The sequence below is a fragment of the Lepidothrix coronata genome, unplaced genomic scaffold (assembly GCF_001604755.1).
Source record: "Lepidothrix coronata isolate B3197 unplaced genomic scaffold, Lepidothrix_coronata-1.0 Scaffold110, whole genome shotgun sequence".
In the NCBI taxonomy this organism is placed as follows: domain Eukaryota; kingdom Metazoa; phylum Chordata; class Aves; order Passeriformes; family Pipridae; genus Lepidothrix; species Lepidothrix coronata.
The window spans coordinates 310160-330816 of NW_016690290.1; the positions used below are offsets into that span (position 1 = coordinate 310160).

A 20657-nucleotide genomic window follows, 5' to 3' on the forward strand; every position below is an offset into this window, starting at 1 on the left:
GTTTTGCAGCAAACGCGCCTTACTTTCAGCAGTCACCACGACCACACGAGCGCGGATGTTGTGGTGCGGCCCCAAGGCGCTCGTCCCTCAGCACCGCTCCCTCAGCACCGCTCCCTCAGCGCTCCCTCAGCACCGCTCCCTCAGCCCGGGCCGCCCCTCAGGGCTCTCCGGGGCCGCTGGCGGGGCGGGGCCGCTGGCGCTCGGCGCTGACGCGGTGGGCGGGGCGGTGCCGGCGGGGCGGGGCGGGGCGGTCCCTTTAGTGCGGGGCCGGGCGGCGGGGCCGCACTCGGCCGGGCCGCGGCAGCGCTGCCGGCCCCGGGGGTATGCGCTGGGGCCATGGCCCCGCCGGCCGGCGCCAGGCTCGTCCCGCGCGCTGCGGGGAGCCCCTTCCTCGGCCTCCTGCTCCTCCTGCTGCTGCTGCCGCTGCCGTGCCCCGGCGGGGGAGCGCCGCGCCGCCGGCCCGCGGGGCCGCCCGTGGTGCTGGGTAAGAGCCGGGGGGCGGCGGGGCGGGCGGCGGCACCGCGGGGCCGGGGCGGACCCGCCGGCCCATCCCACACCCCCGGCGGGAGGCGCGGGGGGCCGGGGCGCTGCCCGGGCACTGAGGGGCTGCGGGAGCGGGGAGCGGAGCGGCTGCTCCGGGAGCGCCCCGGCAGGTCGGGCCGCGGGGCCGGGCCGGGCGGCGCTCCGGGTGCGCCCAAGTGCACGGCTCGCTTTGATACACCTCCGGCTCGTTAACTAACGCCAGACCCTCGCGTCTTAAGTTCTTCCTCTGTGTGAACCTTCCGTGAAAGAGGCTGGAATCAGACGTGGAGAGAGGAGTGATCGGGTGTTCTAGCAGTCGAGCTACGTGTATTTAAAAAATAATTGGCTCAAACATGAGAAATGTATGTTCACTACTGGCCTGTGGTTTCACCTGTTAACACAAAATAGTTTGTATTGAATATATAGGCAATATTCGTATAATAGTTAGTAATATGTGTTAGATGTTTTTTGTATCTATTGATGAGAATTGTAAATAAATTTTAAATGTTTTAATAACTTGTCTACTGAAACTGTAATTCTTAACCATTCCAAGGCAGTAAGTGGATTTGGTGGCAATAGTGTCAGTAGGCAGTCCTGTGAATGTATTCAGTATGCTGCACATTCTTATTATGCGATTAGTCTTAATGGTAAGGGGGGAAGAAGAAGTAAGAAAATGGGAAAAATATTGGGAAAAGGATAATCAGTGGCATGCTGTTCAGTTTGAGCTCCATTTCTTGATAATAATTTAGGCTCTGATGTTAACTTTATTAGTACTATTATAGACTTCTGACATAAAAGGGTAAATTCTAACACAGCATCTTCAAAAATGTTCTTGTTATCTCAGGAACAAGGTGTATGAATCCACAATTCTTAATAGACTGCTGAACTGACTGACAGGATGTAGATTTGGAAGTAGAAACTGCAAAGGGATGTCCTAAGGGGTGGGAGTTGAAACCTGAACAAAAGTTCTTTGAATTCTGCCTGAGGAAGCTAGAAACAATCTTTTATCCCATCTTTCCACTCCATAATGCTGGGTTTTAGTAATAGGCCTTGGCACTTGCTTCAGCACAAGCTTCTTGATGACAAAGGTGATAGTGTGTTAGTTGCTGATCCAATATTGAACTCTAGCTGTGAAGGAATCAAAGATTTGAAAGCAATACTGATTGTAGAAGCGTGGCGTTACTACTGATGGATCTGCTGTAAGTATATATGTTCCCTAAGGATGGTTTTAAGAACCGTGGCTGACCTACATTTTCTTAAGAGATGTTCTGGTAAATGCTCTGGCTGAGCACACATTTATCAATGAGTGCTTTACAACGGACTGTCTTGCTGTTGTAAACCAGCAGTTTTCATCAAACACTACAGAACTTGCATCTCTTACTATTCTCTTCAGTGTCTGTGTTTTAAAGTTTACTCTTTTCTGCTGCCTGGTCCTCACCTGTCCAGAAGGTGAAGATTCAGTGGGTTCTAATGTAAAGTAATTTTTCTGGGCTGCCTGTATGTTTGAGAAAGCAGGTACTCTTGGAGAGTGATTTGCTGTAACTTCCTATTGTAAAATGTTATGTTTTTTTGATTTATAGCAGTTACTCTTGTAACCTGCAGTAAGGGCTTAGTTTTGATTAGACATGACATGGGCAGTGAAGGTCAAACAAACAAAGGAGAGGAAGGAGTAACTGTCGGTCACCTGCTGGTTCTGGATAAAATGTTCTCATCTTGATTTTAGTTAACTTTTTGTGACCTTTTCTTCACCCTTCTTGCATATGTGACATGTTAAGATAAGCTTTTTAGGAATTACTGCCATGAGGATGGTGGAAGGGTTTAGTGGAATTGTTTAGGGAAGCATTCTAAGTGCTGGCTTAACACAGGTGCTTGAGAGAGGGAAGAAAAACCCACATTGCCTGGAAACACAAATGAAAAGGACATCGAAGTGTGTGCAGGGCTGCATTATACAGGCCCATACAAGCCTGAGATGATTTTGGAGTCCATACAAGATGGGAATACAGAGTTGATTCCCCTGATTTATCAGGCTGGCATCCAGATTCCTAATTCCTCATATATGTTCAGTTTTTACATATGTTTTTGTCTTGTAGTAAACAGGATCTCATGATCAAAGCACTTACTCTTGGTTTGTTTGGAAGCTAAAACCCTTCAGTAGAAAGAGGACTTAACAAGTTTGGTCTTATTCTGTGTGTAGCAACATGGCCACCTGATCAGAAAGAATAAAGAAAGAAAAGATGTTGTTTAAAGGAATGTTGTCAACATAATGACACTTCATAAGCGTTTTAGACTAGTGATGGTCACAAGACCCAGTGTAGCTTGCTCTCAAACTGTTTTTTGTAATGACTTCACTTGGCAGTTGCAGCCTGTGCTTACCCAACTCATGGAGGAGGAAGCAGAGCAGTAGCTTGCACGAGCATTGCTTGTGGGTAACTATGTTCTGCTGCCCAGGCACCAACAAAAATACTGCCTCAAGAAATCTCACATCTGAAAATACATGAGCTGCATGAATACAACCTGGTAACTCTTGGCCATGGTTGTGATGGCAACAGGTCTCAGATTTGTAGAGGCCCCTGACTGGCTGAGGTGAAGGGAGGTTCTGTGGAAAGCTGGGCCGGTCCAAGAGCTCAGTGCTCACCCAGCTTTCCTTGTGCCTGCTTATTGGCCACTTTATGGGGTCCTTTGACTTGCTAATGGATAGAGAGAAGTGATTAATGTGGTGATTGAATTACTTCAGTGGAGCAGCTGGCACAAGGAATGTGCAGGGTGGCACCGCACCTTTTGGATTAGGTCGGCTTTTCACCTGGGCTCTGCATCATCAGGGGGCCTTGGTAGCAGGAGCTGCTGTGCCTGGAGCTCGTGTTTGTACATAACAGGGGACCAAACTGGCACGGGTAGTAACTGTCAGCAAAATACTGCAATGCAATTGCTCACTTTTCCCTGAGATTTGGATAACAAAGCATCAAGTGTATTCAGATAACAGTGATTTTACAGAGGAAGAAACAGGCAAAAGTCAAAGCCTTATGTCCAGAATCCTGGCTGAATATCAAGCACAATGCTCATTAAAATCTAGGGTGATTATCTTGGATTCCTCTCTCAAGTGTTTTTGGGGAAAAGGGGACTAATTAAGATACTGATTTGCTTTTGTGCCTTTTTAAAGAGTTTTCTATTTAGCCAGGACAATATATTTATACAGAAAAATCTCCTTTAAGAACCAAAATAACCCTCCAAATACTTCTACTGACAATATCTACTAAATATATACATATTCTGTGCAATTCCTTCTGTGTATCTGCTTCATGTTTACATGAATCATAACTTTTTTTGCACTTCAGTTTGGTTATATTCAACAGGCTTGTCTTCTAATGCTTGTGAGAAGTAGTTTATTTTGTGGCTGCTCTTCCTGCATTTTCTCACATAGCCCATGGATAATCACTGCATACTATCTCACGTGTTAGAAATTTTTGGAGCTGATAACCCGTCCTTATAAGACCAGCATTGGATTCACTGAACTCTTTACCTTTTACAGCTGACTCAACACAATTACTATATCAATGTTCTGATACCTTCTGCAAACAATTTGTTAGGTACTTGGCTAAAGTTTTCTAGAAAGACACCTAAATGAAGTTTGTTAATAATTGATTTACATGTAAAAGAGCTTTGCCTGTGAATTCCTGCTGACTGCTAATTGAGGTGTGCATGTTTGTATGGTCAGCTGGCTAGATGGCAGGAGTGGTTTAAATGTTTATGCCTCATGTGATCCAAGGTATCTGGAAGTATCATGTGAGATGTTGTTTGCTTTCTTGTTCCTAATTTTAAACACAGGCCTCTTCTGTGGTGTCTGTGAGCTACTTGGAGATGTTCTCCTTAGAGAACTGTGGTCAGAGTTTAACATTAATTTGCCAGGGAAGTTGGAAATTGGTTCGTTTTGAAGGAATGCTAATTTATAGAACCAAAAAGATGACAGTTATTTGAGGAAATTATGCCAGTTAAAAAGTTATAATAGTTGATAAATACTCAAAAACATTTGCATTTCAGATAAAAGTAGTAAAAAAAGTATCAACTGATGGTCTTTTTTTTTTTTTTTAATCCCACGCATACACACAAAAAATAGCCCAGCCCCTAACCCCATTATTATGTAGGCACTATTTTTAATTATTATTTTAATTTTCTTAACAGATAAAATGTGAGATCCTCCTATTCAGGGTGTTTGTTGAATGATCATTTGTCTTTGTTATCTGAGCCAGTATTAAGGCAAGTCACTATAAAGGTGCAGTTTGCTCATAGTCTTTTGATGGGAACTGTGAATCTGTCACTAAGACTTAAGGATAGTGATAGGCATGAGTATGGATGTGTCCTAAAGCTGATTGTTGGAATTCACAGGCTTGGAAAAGTCCGAGGCCACTCTTGAACTCGAATGAAACTTGTAAATGTGCTTTCCATAAAGTATAAACATACAAGAACCCATCCCAAAAGGAGATCTACTAGTTCTGTCAGGGCAGATGAGATGAAAAAAATCAGCCAAGGATACTATAATATTGGAAATGAATTGGGTTCATCAGTGTATTGGAATGAGTTCTGTTGGGATTACTGTCTGTGAAAAATGAAAATGTGCTAGAAATCTGATGGAAGTGCCTTTTATTTTTTTTTTCCTGAATATGGAATCTCATATTTCCAAATTTTGTAGTTCAGAAATCAAGAGAGGAATTACACAACTGCAAGCTGGGAAGCAAGGGTACTGCTGAAGATCTTTTCTTGGACATCCAGTTTTAACTAGTGCTGATGTATTTTGCAGAACTCCCCTTGCCAGTTATTTTGGGATCAGTCTGCAGGCTTTAAAAAGTATGAACTTTATGTAATGTTTCCAGCAAAAAGGCTTAGAAACTACAGATACTGGTAGATGAGAGGATGAGGAGAAAAGTTGCTTAAAGATAACTCTGCCCACAGATGCTTTCTCTGTATGGCCTGAAAGCAAAGGGAAAGATGTTTTTCTACTGCTTTTAAATTCCATCATAGAAAATTTGGAAAGGTATGCCCTTAATTTACAGAATTAATCTTCAATGTGATATTTTTTTAACCTGTTACTTATCAAAAAGCCACCAAGTAGTTCTCCAGCCAAAAGGTAAATCATTAACACTGTTAAACTGGGTGGGTTGAGGACTGAAGATCTTGCATATTTCTTTCCATGATCTCAAAAATAAAAATTTGTATTTTATTTCCTATAGCTTCATCATGAACCCTCTTCAGCTTGCAAATATACTTTAAAAATAGAAACCCCAAGCTGTGAATTATGGTGATTAGCAGTTTCACTGTTAATATGGAAATGTAAATATGACAGGCATTTTTGTTAATCCCTGCTTTATAAGTAATCAGGCCTCGTACATGTACACGAGAATTTATTTTTTAACTCCAGGATGTATCTTGGCACAGGTGGAACTTGTCCCTTATCTTTTGTTTAGAATTGCAGAAATCGCCATTTTTCATCTCGTTCTTTATCATCCCTTGAGTAAAAATCAGTATGTCATGTTTCTCATCTTCTGCCCTGAACTGGACACAGGAGCACAGCCTCTGACATCAAGAAGCTTGAAGATAAAATATCTTAACTAAATTAAACTTGCAGTTAATCTAAGATTACTCCATTAAGTCCAAGTGAGACTTTGTACAGTTTCCTGCTTTCAGCACTTTTGTTGGTAAATGTATCTTGATTATAATTTTTAACTTCTTCAGTTGTGAGTTTGCCTACTCTGAGCAGGAGTTGCCAAAGTTTTTTAACTGCACTCACTCATCAGCAAGTCCTTCAAACTCCAGCTGTTTGTCTAAGTCTTTGAAAGGTATCTTTGCTGGAAGAATTTGATTTTTACCCAAGGAAATGAGATTCCAGGATAGAACAAAATGTCACTCTTCTTTGTTTTGCATTGAAACCGAAGACAAAATCAACCTGTTCTGTCCTTGGCAGGTCTGCTGCTGAAACTGCCAGTCACCAATGATTGATATAAATAGAATTACATTCTGTTCCTTTTCTAATTAAAAGCACTGATACAGCAGAGGCACGACACTGGAACAAGCTGTTGCCTTAGTTTTCTAAGCAATAACTAAGTAGCATTTTGTGAGGTTACAAGACTGAACTTCAGTAAACTCTTTCTAGGTGTGATGCAATCCTATAATCTCCCTTACTATGCTTTCCAGCATATCAGTCCTTGAAATATGACCTAAAATAAACCATGGTCAGCTACTGGGACTCTTAACGTTTCACTTAAGGCTACAAAAATAACACCATTAGAAACCTAATGAGAAAGTAGGAGTAGTTAATAAAGAAATCCTTGTGGTGAGGCATAATCTGTTGTGGTTAGGGAGTGTTTTGGACTGTGGTTGTCCAGGTCTGTAGTTTGAAATTCTGTCCTCTTTCAGTTCTGCAATAAGTGTTTCTCTAAAAGCACAGTTAAATTAAATGTTCCACTAAAAGATATCTATTTCCTGAAGCTATTGTTAAGTATTAGTGTTTTATAGAGCTTAAACTGTTTTGATTAAGTAACTTACTGGGGGGTGGGTGGAGGGGGGACACAACTGTATGGGTTAGAAATTAAAAATCTTCAGAACTGAACATCAGCAAGTAAATAGGATACAGTTGTGCACACCCCAAAAAGGTGGCTGTGTGGAGCTGAAAGGCTGGGAAAACCCTTAAGAAGGGCCTTACTTCTAAATTTTTCTCACATAGAAAAACTTTTCAGATGCTGAAATGTTTTTGCCTTTCTGTTTTTTGAGGAAAAAATGATTAACCGTAACAGAATGTAAGATGTTTCTCTGAAAACTTGCTGCTGGAAATTGTAAGAATGTTTTGTTAAGTATTTTTCTAATTTAGAAGAATATTCCTGTTTCCATCTAGCATTTAAAAAATAAAGAAAAATAAACCTCAATCAAAGGAATACTGGCATTTAGTATATGCCTCAAGAAAGTGCAATTACAAGACCAAGTATTACTGTTGTAATGCATACAAAGGAAAAAAGTGAGGAGCAATACTGTTGTTGCATCCAAGCCTGCATGTAAGAGATATGAAACTGTATTTTGACATTGTTAGCCAACTAACTACATCTTGTGTTGCAAAAGTGTGGTTGGAGGTGAAGAAGGGAAGATAAAATATAAATGGATCTTTTACGTTTCATGTTTTTAATCTCAAATTGATAGTTTGCAGGCAACTGTTTAAAGAGAACAAAGGCTTTTATATGCAGTTGTGACACTGAAGAAAAAGTTCTTTCAGAAAGATTGTTTGTACTTTAAAACACAGATAATTTTGGTAATGTCCAAGGCAATCTTTGTTTTTCATACCAATGGGCTAATGTGACATGTTCCTTTATAGTCCTCTCTTGGAAGTTATGAACTGTTGATCCAGAATTATTCTATGTAATGATTCCTCAGGTACTGATTCTTTAAAATCTAAATATTTTCAGTGGAAAATGTACATGTAGTACTTTCTTCTTATATAATATTTTTTTTTCCAGTTACAAAATTTTATAGTGTCTCTGGATGCAGTGATGATGCAAATGAGGGCTACAGTATTTAGATATGTATATTGCAATGTAAAATGTTATTTGCTTTAATTAAGTCTCCCTTTTATATTTTCCTCTTTCCTTTTTATATTTTTCAGTTCCAGGCGACTTAGGTAATCAGTTGGAAGCGAAGTTAGATAAGCCATCAGTAGTGCACTATCTCTGCTCTAAGAAGACAGACAGTTATTTTACACTCTGGCTGAATCTGGAATTGCTTCTGCCTGTCATCATTGATTGCTGGATTGATAACATCAGGTAAGACCAGAAACATTGCTCTTTGCAGTTAGTGCCTTTCCTCAGGCTGATGTGCAGAATGGCTGCCTTAAACTCTCTTTTCTGATTCAAGACTAGTGAGAGAAATGGCTTGGAATTCTGCTGGGACTAACGGGAGGGCTCTGAAGGTGTGGCTCTGTTGTGTCTGAGCCAGCTGTTCATCACTGATGGGGAGCAGAGGTTCTCTTGGCTTCTACTTTCTCTCCTACCAGTTACCCAGTGTGGGTTGAGCACTTCTCAGGCACCTTTGTGGGCTTTCCTCAAGAGAATGTTTTCTGCTCCTTTTGGAGCCAGACTCTTCTCGATGCTGCCCAGCAACAGGACAAGAGGCAATGGGCAAATTGATACCTGGGAAGTTCCACCTGAACATGAGGAAGAACTTTGCTGTGCAGTGACTGTGCACTGGGACAGATCACCCAGACAGGGAGTGGAGCCTCCCTCACTGGAGATATTCCAGAACCATGTGCCATGTGCTTTAGGGAGCCCCTGCTTGAGCAGGGAGGGTGGAGCAGATGACCCACTGGTCTCTTCAGGTCCTGCCCATTCTGTGATGAATTCCTGAGGTTTGGATGAGGCAGGGGGAAGGAGGTGCCTCAGGCAGCTCAGAGGGAACAGGCAGGAGGAACGTGAGCTTGAGCTTCTGCTGGCACTGTGTCATTAGCAACAGACTCCTGGGCAGCTGAGACCAATTTCTACCACAAGACACGTGGAAATGACTGGTTTGGATCATGTTTCATGGAATATTCTGAGTTGGAAGGAACCCACAAGGATCATCAAGTCCAATCTCTGGCCCATACAGAGACTGAACCCACAACCTTGGTGTTATTAGCAGATAGGGTCCTTTACAGGCAGCCCTAGAAGTCTCTTTCTAGAATTATTTTGGCTTAAAAAATTGCCAATTTTAAGCTTTCAGACTATTTCATCATGCAGTCTGCTTCATTGATCTTCTTCTAAAAATAGTACAAATATCACTATAAAAACAAGGAGTATTTAGCTTGTGCATTTTAAAAAGATTGAATTGGCATGTTGCTCTTTGATGTGAATGTACTGAGTTGTAGAACAGTCTGCTTTGTCTTGCTATGCCTTACAGATTAGAGAGAATTTTGTTGTGAGAAGGTCAGTTTAGATTCTGAGACTCCATGGAAAGGTAAAAACTCGTGTTCAGAAATGGCAGTTGTATTGATACAGTATTAAAAACAAACAAACCCCCACCTATAATAATAATAATAGTGATTAAAAAAAACCCCAAATCCTGACCTAATGCTCCAAATTCTTCATATCTCAAGGTCATTTGAAAAGTATTCACAAAACACTTGATATCTCAATACATTTCCTGAGATACTAATAGTAATTAGTCAAGAAATAAAGTATTCCCTTATGCTGGTATAGGTGTTCCTAGTTAAACAGAAATTATTTTTAGCTAGGAGAATACTTTTGATGCCTGATTTTACAGGTATTTTATCTCCTACTGCCACATTCTTGTGCTCTTGACAAGCTTTCTCTATTATGTGGCTTGATGCAAAGTCAAGTGGTACAGAACTGTACAAAGTAGCTCATATTCTAATGCTGAAATTCAGCCACAGTTCCGTATGCTCAGTGTTACAGAGAAGAAAAGCCTTAGATTCTGAATGTAAAGCATTTGAGTAATTAAAATAATTGATTGCATTGTATAAGCTCTTAGCCATTAGAGCACTCTGATCGTGTCTGCCTGGGTTGTGTTTTTCCTCCTTCTGAGTAAAAGCACTTGAAGTTCTTGTCCTGCTCTCAGAATGGGAGACCCAGTACAGCTGAGAGGTCTCATGTGGAAATACAACAGGTTTCATGGGTTTTTTCTCTATTTTTTTTCTTCCCCCCTGCCCCAGGCTGGTGTATAATCGAACAAGTAAGATTACAGAACCACCAGACGGAGTGGATATCAGAGTCCCAGGATTTGGGCAGACGTTTTCCTTGGAATTTCTTGACCCGAGTAAAAGGAGCGTTGGTACGTACAAGGATTGCTCTTTAGGGAGCTGCAGTGTGCTTAATGATCTGCACCAGATGAGCCTTATAACTAGAATAGGGTCACCTTTAAAGTTCTCCACTTCAGGGACTGTGTAATAAACATCCAAGACTAATGAGTGAGGTTCTGCTCAAAACTTAGATATGACTGTGATGCTCAGTAGGATGTTATGACACTGTTTCTAGATGCATTTAGTTGTGGTAATGCTTAAATCCTATGTGTCAAAGCTTGGAATATGTGACATCTTTCAATATGCAGTCTGTAACTCATTCCCTTATTTGCTTAAAGTGTTATGTTCAGTTACTTCAGTCTTAGTCCTCTACCTGAGAGATATAAAAATAGTTTTGTGGTAGTTTCCAGAATTCTGCCCTGGGGTACAAATGCTGTAAGCATTTGTTTGCAAGAATAAATGTTGAAGTCCAGGCCAACCTTTATGAATTTGTATTATACCCTACCTGAAGTTAATTGGCAATCAGCAAAAGTTAGGACTCTAATGTAGTAACTTCTGAGGTGTTTTCTTTACAGTTCAGGAGTAAACTTTTCTCTACTGAGTAAAATTTATCCCCTCTGTGTATACTAGATTTTGCTGCCAAAATTTTTGAGAGATCAGCCACCAAGTAAGAAGTGTTAATAGCAGCATTCTCTCGTTTTTGGGGGATAGTGGGCACCTCTCATTTTGTTTAATGTGCATGTAGCTTCCTGCAGTTTTAATGTGTGCATATATGGTATCAGAGGTAATGCCTCCAAAGGGAGTTTGTAACACTAACCTCGTTACTGTTCTGTTTTTCTCTTATCTGTTGTCTACAGGAAGTTACTTTTATATGCTGGTGCAGAGTTTAGTAGACTGGGGCTACAAACGTGATGAAGATGTAAGAGGAGCACCTTATGACTGGCGAAAGGCACCAAGTAAATAACATACTGTTACTTGAACAAAACTTTGCCTCTCCTAGCCAGCACCTATGTTTTGAGTCTCTTCTCCCATCCTGTACAATCGTACTTAATTTTGACTGGTTCTTGAGGCCTGGGCACTCCAGGACCCAGATGTGAGCTCATTGTTGTGGTTTCTTTTTTTTTTCCTCTTTAAACGACTCACCACTTAAAACTTCCTTAAAAACAGAGCAAAACAACAGAAACCCCCCACACTACCAAAGCACGTGCCCACAAACCCCACCCTCCTCCCACTTAATATTGGAATTTATAAGCTCTGTAATATTAATTCCATAGACAGTTTAACGCAATTATTTAAAAGCTTATGGTTTTAAAGTTTAGCATTCACAATTAATAATTCTAACTGTGTAATCTGTATGTTTTAGATGAGAATGGAGACTACTTTGTGGCACTTCGCAAGATGATCGAGTTAATGTATGAGCAGTATGGAAGTCCTGTTGTCTTAATTGCCCACAGTATGGGTAATATGTACACCCTGTACTTCCTCAACCAGCAGACTCAGGATTGGAAGGACAAGTACATCAAGGATTATGTGTCACTGGGCGCTCCCTGGGGAGGGGTGGCTAAAACTCTCCGTGTGCTGGCCTCAGGTGGGTACCTGGGGTTGGCACTGCCTTTGGTGCACAGTGCATGATACTGAACTAGCCTGGGAACTCTGAGACTGGAGGAGGAGAGGTTAAGGTACTACAAAGGTAAAAATATTTTTCATAAGTGATGACAACTTGCTGTGTCAAGCCTTGAGACCAGACTGTCATTCTTCCTATCTGTGGGAGTGGACCGAATTTATCCCCATCCTGTAACCAGGAGCTATGTCCCCCCTTGACCCCTCCTGACCTCTTTTCTGCAGATTGTTCTGTCATCTGCTGTTTGGCCTCATGCTTTCTATTTCTGTCACTTCTGCCTCCAGCCTGATTGCTCTGTTCAGGATTGCAAAGCTAACAGGGGCTCCAGAGCGTTCCAGAGTTTCCTTTGATTCAGGATCACAGCTGCCTGAGGTTAACATTAAGGGAAACTTGTAGACATGGCAGTGAAGTGGTGCCTACAGTGTAAATGGCAGGTGAAATTTGTAACACTGCTGACTGAGGTCTGAGATTTAGCACACTGGATATGCTTGAGACTAAAAAAAAACTGAATAAAGAAGCATAACGTACTACACTAATTAACTGCAAATGACTGATGGAAAATGTTCACTTACCCCATCGTGTGATACCATAATGATGTCATGTGCTTTGGCGCTTAGTTCTTGATGATTCTGGTTTGGTTTTGTAGCTTACTTCTGACTTGTTAGCTTTGGATATCACTATCTTCTTCCTAATCAAAGCTGACATGAAAAATTGGACTTCATTGAAATGCAAAACACACAGCAAGTGTCAGCCTTGCTTGGACAGAGCAAAGAATACTTTGCTTAGCAGAGGCATTTGAGTCTGAACAGTAGTGCACTACTCTGTAACTAATTAGAAAACTTAACTCAATACAAACATCCAATTTACACATTGTTAAATGTGTTGCAATGGCACTGTAAGAATTGATTTCCCTTTTCCCACAGGCTTCATCTGACATGTTTGCATGCTACAGAAATGGCAGGAAGTAAGCAATGTTGGTATTAGCTGTATAAAATTATACGTGATTATATAAAATTCCAGAGTCCTTGATTTCTGTTGGATTAAACTTTTGTGCTTTGTACCTTGTTTATCCTTTATAATGCATTTCATCCAAAATGGCTAGTTATACAAATGCTTAATGAATAGTTAAATTTCTACTGAAATGTAGTCATATTCTCATCTGTATGTCTGTTGTACTGAAGTCCATGTTTTTTGAGTGGAAATTTAAGAATCATGTAGGAAAGTTAAATGGGCAGTACCTAATCTCAGAGTGCAGTTTTAGGCTAGTCCTATCTCAAATACCTATAAGTAAGGCACCACCATCAGGCATCAACACTTGGATTACATTAGTCTATTAAAGAGTTTCTGAGATTACCAGGGTTAGTATGTAGGAGAATTGTTGCTTTAAAGAAATGTACTGCATTTCTTCAGGAAAGACAAGGCATGCTATGAATGCATTCTTTCTGCTCCCATTCCTGTTTATAACATGTAGTGGCCAGGAACTTCATGTCACATCCAGTTGTGTTATCAAAGTGGTAAACAGGACACGGTGGAATTATTTTCAGTAGATTTTCTGTGATACTTTCAGCTACTTATTCATGTGCTTTGCAGGCTCAATACTTGCATCATTACAGTTGCAGTGCCATTAAAGTGAGGATGTTCCTCCTACAGCAGGCAAAGGCACAAAGTTCGCTGTGGTGGCTTGGTTCTGTTTTTTTGTCAGGTTGAAATACGAGCAGTGTCTTCCTTAGACCTAATATTTTGTTCACTATAATGTGAGTGTTGTGCCTGCTGACTTAATTAAATGTGGTCTTGGCCACATGGTAGGGCCTCACTTCAGAGAAAAGTACTTGATAAGCACTTTGTACCAGTTCTGTAAGAGAAGGCTGGAATAGTCAAGTTCTGTGTTTGATTATTCGACTGGAAATAAATTTTGTGCACAGTCCTCTTATTGTTCAGTTCAAACTCGGGCTTTCTTTGCTGAGAACTGCCAAGCAGTATCCAGTAGCTTGGTGGTGGGAGTGCACAGTTAAGTACTGCTACCACACAGTACTATGAGACAGATTTTTTGGGACCTTGGTGATTCTTGCTGTGCTCTTTGGAGTTTCCTTTATCTGTTTCAGACTTATACCAACAATGTCTCCATGTACTCCTGAAGATGCATTAAAGATTCTGCTTTATGTCTCCTTGCTGAAGCACTAGTGCCACCTTATGGAATTGAAATAGCACCAGAGTGTATTTTTCAGGAATAGTGGTTTTGGTTTCAGCACTTCAATTTTTATAGCATGGTTGACCTGGACCATTACATGCTGTAACCCCCTGGACCTAATAATGGATAATCTGATTCAAAGTTCAGCTGACAAAGGAATTGAGGTGTGCCAGCCAGGGTGATGGTGAAAACAAGAAAAACAAACTTCGGTCTGTCTAAGCTTATTTTTTTTAATTTTTTTTTTTTTTGGTTTGACTTGGTTTGGTTGTTGTTGTTTTTTGGGTTTTTTTTGTTTGTTGGTCTGGTTTTTTGGGGGAGTGGTGTTTAAATAAAAATAAATTGTTTCTAGTCATCACTATATCATCCACTTAGTTTTGTGATGATGCAAGAACAGCTGTTAAAACATGAAGAAAGATATATATAAATTATAACTTAATCATGTGTTAGTTTGAGCCATCTTTGGAATGAACTGCTAAGAAAACAGTTGTCTTGATCTCTACAAAATTCAAGAATGCTTTGGTCAGACAGTAGCTCTGTAATAAGAGTGAATCTAAATTTGGTAAAAAGATAGCAAATTTGTGGTTTTTTTGATATCAGATAACTTAATACCTTTATTGATAATGAACTAAGATCTAGCTCTCCAGATTAACATTATATAAAAATGTAATGCCTTGTAAAAGCTTGGCCAGCTGAAAACATTTACCAGGTATAGTCATTATCAACTGTTTTTTGAAGAGTTGTGGTTTTATCTGCCCCCCTCTGGCAAAGATGTAGTTTATGTTACCAGAGTAACCAGCTACGAAATATTAGTGCCACATTAGAGAGAACCTGTGTTCTGAGAAGTGCAAGTGCTTTAGCAGTCTTTACATGCTGACTGGAAGGGGAGATGCTGATACTGGCAATTTTTCCTGGTTCCCACCAGAAGTTAACAGGCTTTAGCTCTTCTGTTGAAGTGCTATGCTGAGAGTGAACCGGTCACTGAGGGCAGCACTCTTACCTGATGGCATAAGCAGAGACAGTAACAGTTGCTTCTGTTTCCTTTTATGACAGTTATCTTTTTAGGCCATTACTAAGAATCTGCCACTTTCTTTCCATTGTACATTTTGTTATGAAAGATGTGCATAAACTGGTAAAATGCTGTGCCAAATGGTAAATAAACAATTTATAGCTATCCTGTATGAAATATTGTTACTCTGCTTGTTTTCAATGTAGAAAACTTTAAACATTTCATTAAATCTATAAAGTTTCTTCATGAGTTCCCACAAGTGTGTGGACATTAGTATTTGCTTATTCTTGAAGCAGAAACATGCTCTAGGTACCAGAAACACCGTAAAACACATTTCCAGGAAAGCGTTTAAGATAAAACCTGCCAACAGTCTAAATAATGCCTGATAAAATCTGATTTCTTACTTGGCCCACGCAGGAAATATTTCATTCTTTACAAAGGAGCATATTGGAAGGGCAGCAGTGTTCTTGGTTTAGTTTTTCATCAACTTTTATTTATATTGGTAAGTTTTTAGAGGTTAGTTTACAGAAATTAATTATGAAGGTCATCATAAAGAAGGAAAAACTTTTCAAGTTGTCACTGTAAGCAAAGGGACCAAACTTTTTATCTGTGTTAGTGCTGAGTGCTAGTAATTGCTGCCGATTGAGGTTTATGCTTCGCTTTATGTATAATGGAATTCCACTGTTTTTTCTAAGGTGACAACAACAGGATACCCGTTATCAGTTCACTCAAGATCAGAGACCAGCAGAGATCGGCAGTTTCCACAAACTGGATGCTCCCCTACAACTACACGTGGCCTCCAGACAAGGTGTTCGTGAGCACCCCTACGGCCAACTACACTCTGCGGGATTACGGGCGGTTCTACCGCGACATCGGCTTCGAGGACGGCTGGCTGATGCGGCAGGACACGGAGCCGCTGCTGTTCCACATGGCCCCGCCGGGCGTGCGCATCCACTGCCTGTACGGCACCGGCGTGGACACCCCCGACTCCTTCCACTACGAGAGCTTCCCCGACAGGGAGCCGCGGATCCTGTACAGCGACGGGGACGGCACCGTGAACCTGCAGAGTGCCCTGCAGTGCCGCCGCTGGCTGCGCAGGCAGAAACAGGAGGTGCTGATGTTCGAGCTGCCGGGGAACGAGCACATCGAAATGCTCTCCAACGACACGACCATCTCCTACGTGAAGAAGCTGCTTTTTGATCTGTGATAACCTTGTGTTGATAGTTATTTTCCTCACCTGGGATGCCTTCCCTTAAATATGGGAAAATGCCTTTTAATCCCCCGATATTTAGATATTTGAATTATTTATTTTTCTTTTTTTAGAGGTTGTGTTCAAGAAGTTGTCTGATGTCCTAAATGTTGTTTGTCTCTGATTTGTGTTTATGATGCTTCATGGTATTTTCACATTCTGCAAATTTGATCAAATATGCATTTTGGTGCCTGTGGTGTTGTCCAATGTTCACACAGACTTTCACGCAGAGACTGTGCAGCCCCTCACACATATTACATGGAACCATAGATACCTGAGTCCTTTGTGTGGTCTGTGCAGGTTTGGAGTGGGAGGGTTAGGAAGGATTGCAGTTTTGGATGCCCATAAGACAAGAGAATGATATTAACAATTTGGAAAGCACAGAAAACTTTTTAAAGGGTCTTGCATGTTCTGATCCCCAGTTCCCAGTACCTTAGTTTGTAAATGCACATGTCTACGAGGTAAGACAGGGAACAGGCCTGCCTGGAACTGTGTTACTGTTGTTGAAATCCAGCTTTCTTTTGCTACAGCTTTTGGGGAAAAATGATAATGTGGGAATTACTTGAAGCTTCTTTATTAGCTATCCTTCTGTGTTTTTTAAAAAGAAATTGTTTGCTCATCAACTTGTAGAACCCTGATTACATACAGTCTGGAGCCTGAGGAATTCTCACCCTGTGCTTTATTTATCAGTGAGGGAATGATGCTAAACTGGTTGGTGCCTGTAATAACTGTAGCTGTGTGGAGTAGCACATAAATCAAAGCTAATTGAATACTGGCAAGCAATCTATACAGTATGGAATTACATTTCTGGGTGAAAAACGATCTCCTGTAGTGGAAATGGTAATGGATGGTGGGCAGGATTTCAAAGAGAAGTGAACTTCCTGAGGTGGGGTGGGGAATGGAAGCCAGCATGATGCCACATGGAGTATAAACCTTGCTCTCAGTCAAATACTTCATCTCTGACCCAGCTACTGACCAAGCAGCAATTGGATCAACATTGCACTCCGCTGAAAAGAATGTTTTTTGGCTTAAGACTAAAAGTAATTTCCCATTATTTTCATTATTGCTGTTTCAAGAAGTTGGAATATGCTGTTCCTTAAATGTTTCTATAAATTGCTGAACATGCAAATCTGTTAATTTCCTACAGTATTGTTTTACTCAATGTTAAAAAAGAATAATTTCAACTCTGACATCCACAGAAGTGCTGGCCTAAGGGCCATCATATTTACAACCTTGATTACAGAAGTCCTGTTGGAGAAATAGTGTCACCCAGAGATTCTCTTTTGCTTGCTTTAAAACCAGTCATCCAGTTAGACTGCACTTAGTTTTCTGAAAATGCTATTTAGAATGCTTTCAGAATGCTAGGTTCTCCAAGAAAAGTGTTTTAATAGTTTCAGCAACTCATCAAATTATTAAGGGTTTACTACTTAAGAAACTGGAGTTGTCTAAAGGGTCAAGTTTTAACTAATAGCATGCATAAAATGTTTTCTGCCATTGGACATATCAGTAGGACATGTTGAAATGATGGGCTTGAACTCTTGTTATTGTAGAATGGAAACATTTTGGCAGGTTTAAGGTAGGTCTAAGGCTTTAAGTGTTAATTCAGGAATCTCTAAATGCAGAACAACTTGAACTAAGGTCATCAACAAGCTAAATGTCTTCCTAGGTTTTAACTTCCCTATGTAGCTTTATTTCCCCTCTGTCCCACCCTGCCCACATTCTTTCCTTTACTTATGTTGAGGGAGTATACACATTTTCCTGATTTTTAAAATGGAACAATAATCTTACCCTCAGTTGTCCAGGAACCTACAGTTCAGCAGTAATATTGCCTAGACTTTTCCAGAGTAACTCCAAAACAAAAAAACCCCACAACAAGAAGAAAATAAAAAAAGAAAACCCACAAAACAATGTCTGTTAGCCAGGTGATCTATTGTATGCAGGGCTGTCAGCTGGATAAGCTTCAGACTGGTGTTCCAAGACTGCTCAAAGATGATAAAGCTCCTCCTTGGTCTGACTCAATTTTTGAATAAATTGTTACACTACTGGTTTACAACTGCAAAAATGAAGGGAAACAGCTCATTGCAGTCTGTGTTTCTTGCTGAAGGAGAATGCCTGTTACTAAGCACTGGAATGAGTGGAGCTGGAGGCTGGACTGCAGGATACCAATGTGGGCATCAAGGGATGAAAAAATGAGAAAACAACATAAGTAAATGATCCTTAACCTGATTTGAAGAATGTTTCTAAGCTTCATTTAGATCCTTACCTACTCAGTAGCATTTTCAGTCTCACAGCAAGAATTTAGCTTCAGGGTTTCTTTGTGATTTGAAGTTCCAAAATACATGATTCAAAAAGATGCTTGTTCTTTTTATTTTCTTTTCTTTAGTAGTTTTTTAATACTACTTTTTGTGACTGAAAAGAAAAAAAAAAAGCACAACTCTTATTCTAATTTTGGCAATCTAGTACTGTGTTTCTGAGATCAGTTGACTGTATCTTTTAACATAAAGATTTATAAATCAGCTTTCCATTAGTAGACAAATCCTTGAGTGTCTCCATAAATAAACTTGTGTTAGTTGACAAGGTAAAATGAAGCTGAAACTTTTTCAAGGCATTTGTTTGTGCTGCTGTTTGTCACTGTAAAGCCTTGTTGTAGGGGAATGTGTGTGCCTGAGTCCTGTGGGAGCACACACGGTGCTTCTGGTGGGACTTGGGTTGGATGTGGTGCATCTGCAGGCTGTAGCTTTATGGCCAGAAGGTGGAATTCTTTTTTCTACCAAATCATCATCAGCCCTTTTGTTGGCAGTTCCTTGCATGTTAGGATGCAGTTCTCATTGGAAGTGAAGCATTATTCCTGGCTGTGTGTTGGGAATGCTCCCTCACCGTGGGGAGAGCACTCAGTGTGTCTGTCCCAGCCCTGCCAGGGGCACTGGAGCAGTCGAGATTCCTGGGGGGAGAGCTCTGAAGAAATAAATCTTTAGGGAGAATGTGGCACTTTCAGAAGAGGATTAACTCAGGTGCTTTACCAAGCTGCACAGTTGACATGTTTGAATTTACTGAAGTACCTTTGTTATACCTAATGCACTAATTATGTCTCCATAATTTTTGCTTTGTTTTATTCATCCAGGATGTTTTCAGAAACCAAAACTAGTCTTGAGGACCAAATGTGTTTCTTATTTTTGACAACACGTATCAAAAATGCTGATGAAGCTTTCAGCTGTCATTTTAATACTTCTGAAGAGGTTCAGAGTCACTGTGTGATTCTGTATAAAAACAGAAGACTTCAATAACTAGCAATAATTGCAAAGGATTTGCAGACCAAAGGAAGGAATGTTTGGTATTAAGGTAGTTCTTGGAGCACAGTGTGTTCAAGGCCCTCTTAAATTCAGGGAATGTTTGGCAATGACTTTGCTACACTAACCAGTATTTTGTATGGAACACATTCTGAGACCTGGCATTTTATATGTTCCTGTGTATGAATGCGTTCAATAGATTTGGAATATTTTATTGTCAAATTTGATAATATAAATAAAGTTGATCTAATACAGTTTGTCTCCTGTGGTTAATAACGTGCTGCCTCAGTGCTCAGCTGGAATGTCAACTCGGTTCTGGTTTTCTTTCCCACAGGTTCTTGGTGTCTCTCACGGTAATTACTTATTGGTTCATCTTCTGAGATGTCTTATGATGTATTTGGAGTTCTCTGTTAATTGTCCTAGAATTTATGGAGGTGTGAGACTGAGATTACTCAATTTCTTTTTGTTTGCTTCTTACTTGCTTATGCTGTATTAAAAAGAAGTTTTCAGGATGCCTTCTGTTCAGGTAATCATTTTGAAATTAGTTCCCTAGCATGATGCCACCAAGGAAAGTTATTAACCTGACCTTAATTCAACACATTTTAATGAGAAAAATGCAGCACAGTCTTTCTCATTCAATCTGCCCATTGTCCATTAGAAACAAGCAATGGAGGAGTGCACAGAGTGCTTTGTAAATAGTGGAGGAACTAAATTAAGTCTGAAGTGCCTTATGTCCTGCAGAAATCTCTTTTCTGTACTGAAACAACAGTTCCTGGGGAACTGAATTGAGAGGATTGACACAGTTTGTTCAGATGCTATTTATTCCAAGACATATCCTGGATGTGAGCCACAATCACTAATAAGTTCCTGGGGAAAGGAATATGTTTGTGTAGATTTATGCCTTTTGTACTGGTAGACATCTTTGGCAGTCAGTAGCATTAGAGAATTGTGAACCTCAGATAATCCAAAGGTATTCATGTTTCACATATCCTACAGGTTTTCCATTATGGGTTTTTTTCAG

At 40.5% G+C, this 20657-nt stretch overlaps 2 protein-coding genes across 2 annotated transcripts in view; one reads left to right on the top strand and one right to left on the bottom strand.

Annotated features, from left to right (window-relative positions):
* ESRP2 (epithelial splicing regulatory protein 2) overlaps positions 1-20657 on the bottom strand; it is a 179431-nt gene that overhangs the window by 93048 nt on the left and 65726 nt on the right. Inside the window, exon 7 of the mRNA XM_017824396.1 lies at positions 12479-12604. The gene's annotated coding sequence lies outside the window, so the exon portion shown is untranslated. The remainder of the gene's footprint in view (positions 1-12478; positions 12605-20657) is intronic.
* PLA2G15 (phospholipase A2 group XV) lies at positions 311-19890 on the top strand. The gene is made up of 6 exons (XM_017824398.1): positions 311-484; positions 8162-8318; positions 10199-10317; positions 11143-11241; positions 11649-11873; positions 15796-19890. Exons 1-6 carry the CDS (start codon positions 337-339, stop codon positions 16305-16307), a joined length of 1260 nt encoding a protein of 419 aa, XP_017679887.1. The 5' UTR covers positions 311-336; the 3' UTR covers positions 16308-19890.

Excerpts from the sequence above, each read along its gene's own strand:
- PLA2G15 (XM_017824398.1), top strand. The coding sequence starts at position 337 with ATGGCCCCGCCGGCCGGCGCCAGGCTCGTCCCGCGCGCTGCGGGGAGC. Across the intron at positions 485-8,161 it reads GGGGCCGCCCGTGGTGCTGG|TTCCAGGCGACTTAGGTAAT; the intron begins GTAAGAGCCGGG and ends TATATTTTTCAG. Across the intron at positions 10,318-11,142 it reads CCCGAGTAAAAGGAGCGTTG|GAAGTTACTTTTATATGCTG; the intron begins GTACGTACAAGG and ends TGTTGTCTACAG.